Source organism: Mugil cephalus, chromosome 19 (assembly GCF_022458985.1).
Source record: "Mugil cephalus isolate CIBA_MC_2020 chromosome 19, CIBA_Mcephalus_1.1, whole genome shotgun sequence".
NCBI classification, from domain to species: Eukaryota; Metazoa; Chordata; class Actinopteri; order Mugiliformes; family Mugilidae; genus Mugil; species Mugil cephalus.
In genome coordinates, this window is record NC_061788.1 from 7383130 (window position 1) to 7398080 (window position 14951).

Consider the following 14951-nt stretch of genomic DNA (forward strand, 5'->3'; position numbering starts at 1 on the left):
CATATTGTACAGTGTAAGCTGAATTCCAGGCCTGCGGGATACATGCAGCCATAATGGGATCCAGTGGCGTCATGATGCAGTGCTGTATGACTGATGTTAAAACTACTGCACGTTTTCCTCAACGAGACATTTTTTCTTACCATTTTTCACTCTTTTTTTCTTCGAGGTTGTTTCAGCTGCAGCCGTGGTGGTTCAATTCATTACATGTATTAATACGTTGCACGGCGACACGTGTGATAATGGTTTCACTGGGTGTCACTGCGGGGCTGAAGTGACAACATGCGAAAGAGGCCGCTGAGGATTTCGTGCCCGGCAGCCTCTCCTCCCCCCCTACCACCCCTCCCTTTCATCCATCCTCGCAAGTGCCATGTACAACTGCCACATTACTTTCAGCGTCTTGTCCTCTACCAAAAATAAATGGTTCTTTGTCACACTATATATCCCCGTGTACAAGACTAAAAATATGGACCTACTGCTGCAGGCTCCAGCCAGATGGATGCATCACAGAGGAGGATTTTAGGACTAACACCGCTCCAGATGAGCCGATGGGGCAGCCAAGAAGGCAAACACTTGAACAGCAAACAATCAGTGCGCAGGGGGCTGTTTTTTACACACACACACACAAAACCACAAAAGACAGAAAAGGCGAGCAGCAAATGAACTGTTTATTTATCCAATCACATTAAAAACACTAAGACTACATTCAGATACTGCGGCGACAGTGAAATATACCCATAAATTAAATCGTACAAATTAGACTGTAATTATTTTTAACAAGAAAAGGGAAGAGGGTGGTGTAAACATTAGTGCTGAGGATACAGTCTTATTAGCTTTTTGTCCGTGCATGTGATACCTTTGAACAGCATGATTTAAGATCAAGAACGCACTACACTTAATGCCCCCAGAGATCGTTTAACATTTAACAGCTCCTCTCTGTAGCTGTTAGCCTTCTGACACGGACCTTAACGCAAACAAAAGTAAAAAAAAAAAAGAAGAAAAAAAAAAGGAGATCACTGTACCATGCAACATGTGCAATATGTTCAGATAAATACAGGAAAAAATATTTTTAGGTAAAATCTAATCAAATGGTCCCTGAAGTGGATGATCACGCCACGCTACCGTACAGCTTCGACACGACTGTTAGAAAAACGACTGCAGAAATCCCTTTGTTTAGTTCCACAAAAATATATGAAAACCACGCTCACGAAAAATAAGTGCTCCGCCATACGCACCACAGACAAAGTGTAAGAAAAAAAAAAAAAAACAAATCAAGTGAAACGAGGCTGCGGAAATCATCAGAAGCACAAACGGAAATGTTACAACATGTACAGTGTGCAAAGAAAACGTGTCATTAGTGTTAATTCTGACTCCTTCCCTTTAAGTCACAAATTATTTAGAGTACTTAAAACTTTAAAAAATTATAATAATAATAACAATTAAAAAAAAAAAGAAATATCTTGGGTTAGTGGTGTGAGTTGCTGCATTGCAGTCCGCCTGCGTTCCCTTCCACACGTTCCCCGAAGGAGAGACCTAGTACATTACAAGTACTCAGACGCTTTTTGAGGCCACTGGAAAACTTTTCTTTTTTTCTTCCCTTCTTAATCCGTCCGTCTGCATTTACACTGTACAACTGCTCACAAAGCGGCCCATAAATTTCAGAGTGCGTGCTATAATAGACTCCTCACCAAGGCGGCACTTTAATTGTCAGGTCACACTTCCTAATAGCTGGAGACATCCATTTCCAAAGAGTCTAACAAGAGAATTTGAAATACATCAGTAGTACAGTCGTTTGACGGACAAGCTCTGAGGCTTCTCTATATCCTGTCTTGGATTATAGTGTTCATCTGCAGCGAGAAGCAAACTGCAGAGCTCTCCTGACTGCCAGCTGTACAGGGCCGATTGAATTACACCACCGCTTTAAAAGTGGACGTTAAACCAAGTTGTAGACTTCCAGGTTGCCCTGCAGGATGTGGTCCTTCACCGCGCAGAACACGAACCGGATGTTGTCCGTGTCCGTGGCGCAAGTGAAGTGGGAGTAGATAATTCTCTTCTCGTTCGGATTGAGGCTGACAAACATGTCCAGGATGAATTCCTTTCCTGCCTTGACGTCCCGCTGGGGACCTGGTACGAGGAAAGAGAGGGCAGACGCAGCACAAGGAAGTCACTCGGGTGTTTTCAGCGGTTAAATAAAAACCTCAAGAATATGAGAGAAAAAGAAATGGTTGCACAACATGTTTTTTTTTTCCCACAATGTGAATTTCTAAGCATTGAAATACAACCTTGATCAGTTCAGCGCACTCTGCTACAGCTGCATTTGGTCTCGTATGGTCAATAGCTGACAGCGGTTTGCAAGTTTCTGTTGCTTACGATTTGAAGTTTTATTAGTTCTTTCACCACTTTGCGTTCAAAAAAAATTAAAAAATGAATGCGCTTCCTCTTACCGTCATACTCGGGGAAGTAGTCGACCAAATGCGAATACATGATTTTTTCCTCGAGTAAATCGATCTTGTTCAGGAACAAGATGATTGAGGACTCTTTGAACCACTTGTAGGTTATGATGGTCTTGAACAAGGCCATGCTTTCCTCCATCCGATTCTTTGAGGAACATACGAGCAGAGATATGAAATGAGACATAGTGTTAGACAGCAGTACTTCAGCAGTGATTGCCTGTGTGAGCAAATTCAATTGGTTCTAATCTCATCAAGTGAAGGAGCCTTGCTGAGAGAAGCCCTCTGCTGAAGAGAGCGACTAAAGAGCTCCCCCTGCAGGTGGACTCAACACACTGCTAGCAAGGAGGTGAGGCTTTGGCAGAAAGAGGGAGGAAGGGAGGGAGGGGGGGTGGAAAAATAGGGACAGAAACGGGACCAGTGATGGACTCTGTAGAAATCTAGGTCATCGTTTGCTACCAAACAGGTTCGGCCTTAAAAAGGAGAGAACAATGTCCCTTTTTGTTCCTCCCGAGAATATTTTTGATTGTCCAAAAGTGAGCCCCGTCCTCGTCTCGTTCGGGGGGACAGCATAGGAAGGGATGAGATTGTTATTTTTGTGGGCAGCAGCCTGCTTCTCACCTCATTGACGGACTCGACGAGGACCTGGTCGTACTCGCTAAGTGCCACCAGGAACATGATGGAAGTGACATTCTCGAAACAGTGAATCCACTTTCTCCTCTCTGAGCGCTGGCCGCCCACGTCCACCATCCTGCAGCCACAGGTTTGAGACGTCATTGACAAAAACATCATCACGAGTTCATTTGATTTCATCATAGAGGCTGTAATACCAATATTAAATTCCCTTCATGAGAGCATTTATCTTTATACAATCAAGGTTAAATTTCCGAATTTAAGCACAGAATAATCTATTCAATTTAACAGGAAGGCTTTAAGAAACATTTAACAGAAACAATTAAATATAAATTACCGTCTATGTCATGAACCCATGGAGCCCATACTATAACTAGGCAGAAGTAAGTAAATCAGCTCCAGCTGCGTTCAGACGAGGACATAATGGACATAATAGCTTCCAGCCCGTGACCCCGCTCCCATAATGATCCTTGAACAGGAAGACACAAGACTACGTGCTGTGCTAGCAGCTCAGGGAGGTGCTTCTTGTGCTAAATGTTAGCATGTTGAAGGGTTTTGTGTTTGCCTTGTTCGCCATGTTAGCATGCTAAGCTTTAGTAGGACTAAAGACACAGTGCAATCGAGATCAACGATTTGCAGGGATCTTGTTTATCTTGACAGCTTGTTTTTAGTAAGTGCAAAACAACGTATGTGTGCACTTATACTGGTGCTAGAACAGTTATATACATAATCAGGCATAACATTATGACCACTGACAGGAGAAGTGAATAGCACTGTGGACCTGGCATCTGTGTGGATGTTACTTAGACATGTACCACCCACCTAAACCAGAGTAGACCAGGCACCCCCACCCCAGAGTAATGACAATCCTGTATGGCAGCAGCCATCCCCAGCAGGATGCAACACACACAAAAACGCTTTAGGAACAACTCAGAAAACATGAAAAGCAGCACAAGGTGTTCTAAAACTGATCAAGTATCTGTGGGATGACCCACAGAGGCCCCTCCATTCAACCCATAGGACCCAAAGCAACATTGTGTTACCAGACACCACAGGACACCTACAAAAGGCCCATGTCACAACTGTTTTAGGAGGCCCAAGAGAGACCTACACAATATTAGGAAGGTGGTCATAATGTTATGCCTGACTATGTATACTACTGTTCTAGGACCAGCATAAGTGCACATATACGTCGTTTTGCACTTACTAAAAACTATTTATTTTATTTATTCCTACTCTCACGGTCTTATGGGGCCGCTTCACAGGATGGTTGTCAGGGCAACTGTCAATCATCATGATGTCACATCCTGTTTTTATTGTCTCGAATAACTAACTAAAACAAAACTTTCCAGAAAAAAGGACTCTTGAAATACATCAGCACTATATTAAGGACCTATTAACAGAAACTAGTCCCATCTACTATCATGTAAGAGGCAGAGTTCATGATCTGTGCATCATCTGGGGACTATGACCGTGCAAGATTTTCAAAGTGATTTGAACCAGAACCAATAGATCCACATAAATAGTCTGATTAAAAAAAACAAGGTTCCATGTCAGAGTAAAATAAGCAGCAAAAGACTCAGATATTTTCTTTTCTTTTAAATCAGGCTGCTTTGCACAAAACTGCACCATCAGCAGGACAGCTGGAGGTACATTCGACCGTTGATTTAAGAGGTGTACACACAGGAGGAGACTAGCAAAGGCTATTGGATGCTGATGAAATTCGAGACCTGTAGCAGTCTCAACTCTGACACCTAACCCCCCAACATATGATGTTGATGACATGGAAACACCATTCACAAATCTGGCTTTCACCAATCCACCAGGAACCATTTGGGGTGTGGCGTCTACAAATGGTTACCTAGGCAACTTGAGCCTTTAACATTTGCTATTTACTGTCAGCTGCAAAGAGACGGACAACAAGCAGATTTGCTTTCTGAGTGAACAGGAGTTTAAGGTCAGTTTTAGACATTTTGGCATGAATATAACAAGAACAACAGAAGCACTCACCTGAACACCACACTCTCCATGTCAAAGGGGTACTCTATGATACCCGTGGTTGGCACCCTGACCCTCAGCACATCTTGCTGGGTCGGCAGATAAGAGGAATCTGCAATCCGGTCCAAGTCATTCAGATAGCTAATAGCAGGGGAGGAGGAGGAGGATGCACCGTTAAGAAATGAAAATGAAAGCCACTTAGCGCTGAGAGACAGGGAGAGAGACGACGTGACTGATTTGGTTTCCGCCATGTCATTGCAATTATTTATTTATAGAGCATTTAGATGCTGATTCTTTGCTTTTAAGCCATTTGTCAACAACTTCTAAATGGAATAACTATTGAACCTCGGCGTGGTGAGTGCATTGAAGAGACGGCCGGCAGTTGAAACGCTGGAAAGTACTTGACAGTGGATTTGTTTGTCTCTGGTTACACTCACTATTTGGTGGAGTCTGAGAGCTGGTATTCCCTCTTCCGATTGTAACACTCCTGAATTCCCGGGTCACTCCACAGGCTCTTCAGCGCTTCCACGTGCTGGTTTGTTAACGCTGATACCTTTTCCACATCAACCCCATTGATGATAGCGGCGTAGGCCTGAAGGACACAGTGACACGCGCAGATTAATGACTCTTTCAGAATCAAATACACTGACGTGGACGTGATCTCGTGGTTGTCTTTATTACATTACAACTAATGAATCACTTCAGATGTTGGTGGGAAGCGGTGACGTCACCGGGTTTGCCGAGAATGCCTCATCCGCTACACCTTTACTGTCATGACTCATACCACCAGTTAAGTACTTAACAAGTTAATGCCTGTAGTAAAAGGCAGCCTTCCAGGACTTCTAAGACCGTCAGTCTTAGAAGTCAGAGGTAAGTCACTTTAATGTGATCAACAGATGAACTTGTTTTTGCTCGCGCAAACCCGAGACTGTAACAAAAATAAAAAGAGATACAGGCGGCGCCATCTTGCAAGACAATCCAAGAGTGGAGATATCGATGATCTGCCCACAGTTCCACTAGACTCACTGGCAGCTGTGCTCCAATAACACTGCACTCTGCTCTACCTCCATGACTCGGAAAGGCTGGATTATACACTGCACTTTGCTTATTAATTGATTTATCTTTTCCCTTCTCTTACACTCTTAATGGGGCCGCTTTCACAGAGTGGTTGTCGGGGCAACTGTCAATCATAATGACGTCACATCCTGTTTTTAATGCATCAAATAACAAAACACAAAACATTTCAGAAAAAATTCCTCTTGAACAGGGGTCTTCAATGTATTCAACGTAATATTCCGTTTTTTAGCACTTCTGATTAGTCACAGACAGTTTTCATGTGTTATATGGTAACTACAAGTCTATGACGCGCTAACAACGGCTGAAAACAATAGCCTGGTAAAACCAAAACACCACTGTGTCAAACTGTGATTAATAGTGCATCTTTTATTACAGTTAAAACTTTTGATTTGATTTTTTTTAATAAGTTCCTGCCTCCTGTTGTCTTGTAGATTTTATCACTGCATCAAGTTATCTGTTCAATTTACAATATGTGTAACTTAAATAGCTAAATTTAGTTCAACATTATAATAATAATATTAGTTAATATCATGTTTTGTTTAAAAAAAAAATAAAAATCACTTTGCAGTCAAAAAATGTACATGTTTCCACCAAGTTATATTTGGATAAGGCAAGAGCTTTTGTGGACGCGGCCATCTTGTTTTTCCCAGCTCCGACTTCCCACCCCTGAGGTGAATGGAGCACAGCATATATTAACTACCTAAAATGACCAATCCCATCTACTAACATGTAAGAAACAGAGTTTATGACCTGTACTGCAGACAAACACCAGGGGGAGCTCTGCATGCTTTTGCTTTTGAGAAGGCGTCCACTTTTTTTTACAGGCTATCGTCCTAATATAACTATTGCTGGTCAACAACAGCACCACTTCCACATTATGAGGGGTTATAGATAGCTCTTCAGTAACAATTAGTCTGACTCTACATAAAAAATAAGGACTTCACCCGTAGATTTCCTGAAGCGTTTTGAAGCTCTGTGCGTGTCATCATCTTGGCAGCGAATGACACTCATCAAAAAGGTTGAGCTGAGGTGAGAATGCTACACGGAAGCAAACAAATAACAACCAGTGACAACACCCATGTGCCACTCAAAGCAGTCACACCTTTAACTGTGGCTAACTTCAAGCCTTGGCATATTTTCACTAGAAGTGAACTGTACAAAGGAAAGTAGCTACAGAGACTGAAAGTACTTTTGTATCAGACTGTAAACATGTTAAGTTCTATTGTCGAACAAGGTATTTTACAGACCAAGTCTGTGGGAACTGATTCGATGTTGGGCGAGGCCTTGAGTGGCCTTTTGAGGAACTGCAGTTTTTCCAAATCAACATTCTTTCACACATCTTTCAAACATTTACAGATCATTGAATGAAAGGTTATTATCTTCCGCATGTTTAATTATCACGATAAGTAGCTTCGATTTCTTTTGACTATGGTCCGAGCTGCTTATACGTGAGTTCAACTTGGTTTTTGTATTGTGGGGGATGGGTTTTTTTTTTCATAAAAGATTAGCAAATTAAAAATAAAGTAACTAGTATTGTAATCGTAGCTCCAATTAACTTTTATTGACTACTTCTCTAAGTTATATCATTATTACCTCAAACCTCCACGGACACCACTTTCAGTTTTTCATCCGCTCTATCGACTGCATGTCTAGTTTTTGTTCCTTTTTAATAAGAACCGATGGACACAACGTTCTAAAGACAGTACCAAGGATTCAAAGCCATCCTGGAGTCTGGGGTTGTAAATTGACACCGTGTGTTTTCTCAGAAATTGTCATCTCCGCCTTTCCCTAATTTGTGTCCGATTAATAATAAATATTTCCACTTCCCACCACCGCTCTGTGGACCCACAGTGCAACCGTTCAGCCAGAAAACACTTACGCACAAGCTGTTCGGAGTACCTTAATGGTCATTTATGGGTGAACTATTATAGTCTGTTTACTCTCAGCTGCTTTTGCTCGAAGCTTTGGCGTGATCTCCTGGGAGGTGTAAGCTTTTTTATCAGGAAACTTATCCGGCAGCCTTACCGTACAAGATACTACCGCAGACATTCTGTTTATGGGCTGATGTGTTTGATGTTCTGATACTTTCTTCCACTGATATACAGATAAACAGGAACATTTTTTGGCTCGCTATTATACCACTGTTCATACCACTAGCTGAAAAATCCCAGTGTTATGAAATATGCTTTGAAGCATTACACTGCTGATTACTCAAATGAAGCTCACTCTACGAAGGAACTGACGGCTCAGTATCTGCCTAGAATGCAGAAGTGGTGAGAAAAGGGTTTCTCTTGTTTTTTTCCAGGCTAACTGACATCGCTACCGGAGGCTCTGTGTGTTTGTACAGTAGCTCCTTCTTCTAAATTACGAGGCGCATTTAAGGAAATCAACAGAAACTGCTGCTGGGCCAGCCTCTGTTTGGGACTTTTACAAACCTCCTAGAATCAATAAAAAAAAAAAAAACCATAACACAATAAAACAATCCAATTGAATATCCCCAGAGGTTGAGGCTCTGTCAAGTGCTCTTCTTTTCTCATAGTGCGCCACCAATACTGTTTACAATAATAAGGGCGGCTCTCACTTCCCAAATGTTTGGGAATGTCCTCAATTTCGGACGGAGATACACTAGAGGAGCGGTGTCAAACTCATTTTGGTTCAGGCGCCACACGCAGCCCAATTTGAAATCGAGCAGACTGGAACAGTAGCGTTATAGTATAATAGTCAATAAATAAAGAAAATTCCAAAAGTTTCACTTTTTTTTAGAGCAAAGAAGAACATTGTGGAAATGTTTACAAGATATCCTTTTACTACACTAAGTTTTGTAACACTCCTCTTATTTTACAGGTGGTTGGGTAATCCGCCTTAAAGCTATTCTGAGTAGTCAATATTAGCAGGGGAGGTGAAAGGATGATGGTTCTAATAAAGTATTAAATTTAGGATGTGTGTATACCAGCAGAGAGACCTGGTTGGCACCATAGTCTCACCTCGGTGCCATCTACCTGGAAATCCGGTACGTTAACTTGAACATCAATAATTGCCTATCAAACCGGCTGCCCTGTACCGTTTGCAACAATAGGCAGTGGTGCATTCAGGAACCATGTTGAACAAAGGACATTCCATATACTTAATGAACCTTCCCAAATACCAGTAGTCCTCTATGTAATTTCTGCAATTTGCACTTTGCAAATTCATGCTGCAGTTTATATCCTCTGAGAAGCCTGGGAGGATTATTATTATTTAAACTGGGGGTCTGTGACTCCTAGGGGGAGTCAATGTAGTCGCAAAATCTTTGATTGATTAGATATTTTTAGATACTTCTTTTTAATTTCCACCCACAAATTTGAATTTCTTTAAATCCACATTAACATGAATCAAATATATTTTAGTAAAGGGATAAGGGATAGCTTAGTATTGAATACAAAATGATAATAATGATAATGTATATTTAAAAATAGCACTAGGTTTATTATAAAACACATATAATAGGTAGGGGGCCCCAACTTAGTCTCTCCAAGATGGCGACGGCCAGAGCCATCACGCTAATCCTCCAAACCTATGAAAAACATCAAGAAGAGTTTTTCCATTTTTATATTTACTCGCTTTTAGCTTCTTTATTTGTCAGCTACGGAGGTTCCTGCATGAAGCCAACTATTACTTGCAGATTTTATCATCTTTTGCTAGCTAGCAAATAAAGCTAAATTCAGTTTAAATGAGATCAGATTAAATTTGTAACCTGATCTGGCTCGAAACAAAACCCTGTAAGAGGCCTCCTAATATACAACTGGTGACCGAGCACATGTTTGAACGCAAAGAAGAAAAATAGGCTAAAGCTAAGAGGTAAAAAAAAAAGAAAAAAAAGCGAGATATATCCCTAGTAACTATGAGAAAATATCAATACAAATGGGTGAATGCAGCACTGTGTTGGATAGCTCGTTAGGTTGGGGGTTGCTTGCTTGAGAGAAAACTTCCTTAAACCCAAAACAAGAACAGACCAGAGCTGCCTATTATTGTTGGCCGTTGCGCATAATGAGGAAATAATACCCACTAGTAAAAGGAAGAGGTTTTTAAGTCGGCTCTAGCCAGTAGTAAGTTAATGATATGATACCTGACCTCAGAAGTATCATTAGGGATGTGAGCTAGATATGCTTTTACAACACAAATACATGAACACAGAGGGTTTAAGGAATAATTAACAATTTCCTGTCAATCACACAGCTCAAAACTTCTTGAGTTTTATTCGTAGTTAGCGTAGTTATGCTTTGACTGGACAGTCACTGTTTGTAAGGGGGAGGGGCTTAGTTTACATACTCTAACACTGTGTGGTAATTTAAGATTTTGGACACATAACGCACTGCATCTTGGGACACTTAGCAGAAAGCTTCGCATTTAAAGACACCACACACCTGATAAATTTACAAACGCGTTTCGGACACAGCCGTTTGCTTCTCGACCTTTCTGACCTCTGACCTAAATATCCCCAAGGTGAGTTCCAAACAGTGCTATTCCAAGAGCTTCCACAGAATCTAATCTTTACTAAGAGAAATAACATAACGTACACGCTGACTCAGATGGTTAATGCTAACAGAGGTCCAGCCCCCGTCGCCAGGGTCACATCCTGACCTGCAGCTTTAACTGACGTAGCATGCTTATGTAAGCTAGCAAACGTGTGTGATTAATAAGCTCCTGCTGTCGGTGCGACAGGGACACATTCCTCCGCGATTACCGGGGACATCTCTGTCCCTGCTTTCACTTTGTTTCTCACATGTACTTGTACTCAGCGGCATCTGCCTTTAAATGCCTGCAGTGTAGCACCGTGCACAACACACCGCCGCCTGCACCGTAATTAGACAAAACTCTCTGACAGGCACGATTGCAAAACTAAACACGGTTGCAAATTACCAGAAGTGCTTCACCCCTGAACGCACACTAACACACACACACTGCAAGATCCGTCAGTGTCAGAGACAGTAAACCTTGCACATGTTTCTGTGGGATGGTGTGTGGTAAACCCTCTTACTCAACCGCCTGACAGAATGACACAGGAACTATCGTATGGCATACCTTGTTGTGCTCATACTTGTAGGGGATGTGTAACGTGTTCATGGCTTGGACCATGGCCAGCATGGACGTGAAGATGTTCTGGTAGACCAGCCTGGTGAAGCCTCTCTTGTCTTCATCAGAGTACCCGCGGCCGTGGATGATCCTCATCTGCTTGATGAACGTGCTCTTCCCACTTTCGCCAGTTCCTGATCACAGGGCGATACATGACATTACTGCACACTCTGTAATTTGGTATCAACAACGCCCGTTTTTGCGTCTTTCAAAACTCGATGACTTGCGCGGCTTGAGTTCATGAACCCTGTTGTATATAAATGCGTCAATTCCTTTTTAAAAACTCAACAGTTATCCAAAACAGCTGGGGATTGCAGTTTTTTAGCAGCGATAAGAGTGAACTGTTGTAATTGTTAGCTTGATCTGGCCCATTAGTGAGCTTGAGGGATGACTGATACATTTGAATATATATGACGTGAATCAGTGGAGAACATTTCCACCTTTGTCTCACCATTTATCATCTACGGACACTCCTTTCAGGTTAAATTTGGATCACGTTGGTAATTCCCTAACTTGACATCATCGGATTAAAATCTCAAAACTTTCAGGAATTTCATTTATGTACTTCCAGCGCAATAATCTTTATAACTGTGACATTAACGTGTGAGCACCAACTTAGCCAACTATGCCTATTTGTTGTTGGTAGACACAGTAGGACTATGGGTTCTCTATGAAACAGGATATCTCACAGAGCCTACACGGTGGGATCAGTTTTAAAAGTCCACTTTCTGTCTGTTAAAACGAAAGCAAGGGTTTGGCCAGTGTCTTATGTAATCCTGGGCCTTCCTTAATTACCCCCGCCTCATCTGGGTTGCATCTTACTCTTGAGTCCCGTGGTTCTTGTCCTGTAGAGAACGTTTATTCTCTACGTCAGCTCTGACAAAGAGTCTCACTGGTGACTGCTGGGTTCGTTTGAACAAAAAATAAACTGTATTAGAAGAGCGTTACAGCGTTTCCCTCGTAGCTAAAAGCGCTGAAATGACAGAATTCATGAGCAGCTGTGCACACAGAGCGAGGTGAAAGCAAAAAGATTGCCGGCGTAGAAAGCTATCTAGTTGTTTTTAAACAAAAAAAAACACAAATCTAATCTCAAGATGAAGTGTAAACTATTTGAAATTTCGTCCAAAGTGTGCAGCGCTGAAAAGTGTGAAAACAGAAAGAGTGGTTGTGCAGCGAATTCAGCGTGAGTCAGTCGTTTCCAAAAGCAGAATAACCAGAGTGACTGCTTCAAACTTCTGCAGCATTGATTCGTCCATTATAAAAACAAACTGAAAATAAAATGTGGCCTCCCATGATGATTCAGCTATGATGCCTTTATCTGTGTCTATATTACCGATAAAGGCTCCTTCATAAAGTAGATTACAGTGATTATAATATTCCTGATGGTTCAAAGTCAACCACGTACCTATCGTTTTGCATCCAACTACTTTCAGTACCTCATTTTCTTCATTTGAGTGGCTTAAATAAAAGTCAGCTGCACACATACTAAAGGTTAGTTTGGATATACTTAAATGTAAAATAATAACTGCAACTGCATCTCCATCTAATGTTTACACACCACTGATAAGATGCCAGTAACTTTTTTTGATTATTGTGTTTTAAAAAATGCACCGGTGCAGTTTTGTTCCAGAGCACAAGGTGGAATATTTAATTATTTTGTTTAGTTGTTGTTGTTTTTTTTGGCCAAAAAGCCCAAAAAACATTCCTTTTAGATATACAAGAACTGATTTAACCAGTTTCACGTACAACTTAGTTTATTGCACTAAAAAACCACAGTCCCCTGCAATTTTAGGTAATTGTTAATCTTTTAAAAATTAATAGGAAAAAGCAATTAAACACAAAAAGCAAAGTCATTGGGTACTTTACATGTGCATTTAACGATGCTTTTTACTTCTACTCCACTATATCACAGGATGTAAAATATATTTTTTATCGCACTACGTTTATTAGACAGTGGCCTTGTTACTTTTTGCATCAGGATTTTACAGAAAAATAGCAAAGGACAAGCTTATAAAACACGCCATTAAAGATTAGACCTGTAGTTCCCAAACTTTTAACGTATTTGGATCACTTTCGCAAAAATATGCGAGCCTCTCCCTCCCCATCCTGACGCGACTCTTGCATGAAGACCTGAAACGTTTCTTCTTCTCCTAAATCATCTGATTCCCAGATTACAGCTTTAGGCCCAACAACATCCAGTACTTCACAAAGAAAACAAACAAAGCTGAATACCAGGACTTTTCTGCCGTCGGATGTTTCCTTCATCTTGACCCTTTTGCTCAAATCTTAGTTTGGAAACCCCTGGACTAAACTACATATAAAAAGAGTGTGTGTACTATTACCTTTCCTACTTCATAGTAAAAATCTTATTTTTTTATTAATCGTTATTTTTTTAATCATTGCTGCTTAGGTTTAGAGATACATCTTACTCCACTGTTCATAAGTAAAAATGCATCAAAGCACGCTCAAGTAGTTTCAAGGATGTTTACATATTTGATTTAATGGGTTCCTTTCAGCTTATTTATGTCACAGAGTGGAAGTATTTTACATCAAAAACTGCTCTTAGGCACAGATTTGGGGAGGTTTATGGGTTACACGCCTGCACAACATCAACATTAATAACTTGCAGATGTTGTTGAATCAATAAAAGTGCTTCTATAATGCAGAATAAAGGACGGGACGTTATGGGAAGAGAATTTTTTTTATAGTTAACTGAGGAACATTTGTAATGCATGCTTCTTCTTTTTTTAATTAACATATAGTAGGTGTATCTGAGAAAGACAGTATTTTTTATCCCATACCCAGCAGAAGGAGCTTATATTCCCGTCGGGAGTCCTTCTTGTCCCGGCGGAGCTGCCTCTCAATCTCATCGTTGATCCGTCGAGCCTCTTTGGCCTCCGGGCTGAGGCAGCAAGCCCCAACGGAGCTCAGAGTCATCCCTCCCGGATAACACTTCACCTTCCAAGGCAAAGACACGTTCATAATATTGGTTATACTGTAAAGGAGAATGAGCCCCGCGTATCCTCAAGCCAATATATTTTTGATTAAATCCCGCATAAACACTACTGCGCGCTCCACTCCAACCGCGTTCTCCTGAGCTGCAAACAAAGATTTAGCTTAAGTGTGAAATTTTTTGAGGAAGTTCTCACGGCAGTTTGTTTTTACCTTGTTCCTCTCCTGCGAGGAGGAAATCAACTTTGTGCAATAACTTTTTATCGGACTCTGCAGCGAAGTCTTTAACCCCCCGATGTCTGAGCTCCGGGCGTGGTGGTCTGAATATGGCGGAGTTTTTCTATTCTTTTCTTTTTTCCCCTCCTTTCTTTCTTTTCTTTTTTACTTCATAGCGTTAGAAACATGTTAACAAAGATGCCAAAAAAAGTTATTCTCCAGCAGGGTTTCTTCTGCCACTGCTCGTGACTCCGCTTTGTGCTGAAAGCTCGTGTTTTCCTCCTGAGTCCCGTTCACTTTGTCCCGTCCTCCGTGCGTCCTGGCTGCAAACCAGAGGAGGCACCATGTGACAGACCGAGGGCTGTGCTGTGATGGGAAACCGTGTGGGCTTTCACTATTACATTATGGGAATAGATTTCCGGTGTTAACTGGCAAACTACGGATGCATGCGACAGTGAGACCCACAGCAACTTTCACCTTTCCTGGAAACATGCAACACACCAACTAATACAGGTG

General features: G+C 41.4%; 1 protein-coding gene across 3 annotated transcripts; it reads right to left on the reverse strand.

Moving 5' to 3' along the window:
* Positions 1-645: 645 nt before the first annotated feature.
* LOC124996503 (guanine nucleotide-binding protein G(q) subunit alpha-like) lies at positions 646-14750 on the reverse strand. 3 transcript variants are annotated; one of them, XM_047569595.1, is made up of 8 exons: positions 14433-14750; positions 14069-14229; positions 11217-11401; positions 5516-5670; positions 5091-5219; positions 3069-3198; positions 2442-2595; positions 646-2121 (listed from the first exon to the last, which is right to left on the reverse strand). In XM_047569595.1, exons 2-8 carry the CDS (start codon positions 14202-14204, stop codon positions 1931-1933), a joined length of 1080 nt encoding a protein of 359 aa, XP_047425551.1. In that variant the 5' UTR covers positions 14205-14229; positions 14433-14750; the 3' UTR covers positions 646-1930. The 3 variants fall into 3 exon arrangements, with proteins under 3 accessions (XP_047425551.1, XP_047425549.1, XP_047425548.1); XM_047569593.1 differs by having other exon boundaries at positions 14069-14225; positions 14433-14748; XM_047569592.1 differs by having other exon boundaries at positions 14069-14749.
* Positions 14751-14951: the final 201 nt, after the last annotated feature.

Bases quoted from the DNA above. Each gene is read 5' to 3' on its own strand.
- LOC124996503 (XM_047569592.1), bottom strand. From the start codon at position 14,249: ATGAACGTGTCTTTGCCTTGGAAGGTGAAGTGTTATCCGGGAGGGATG. The intron at 11,402-14,068 runs GTATGGGATAAA...CCCTGTGATCAG, and splicing joins ATATAAGCTCCTTCTGCTGG to GAACTGGCGAAAGTGGGAAG. The intron at 3,199-5,090 runs GTGAGTGCTTCT...CTGTGGCTGCAG, and splicing joins ATGGAGAGTGTGGTGTTCAG to GATGGTGGACGTGGGCGGCC.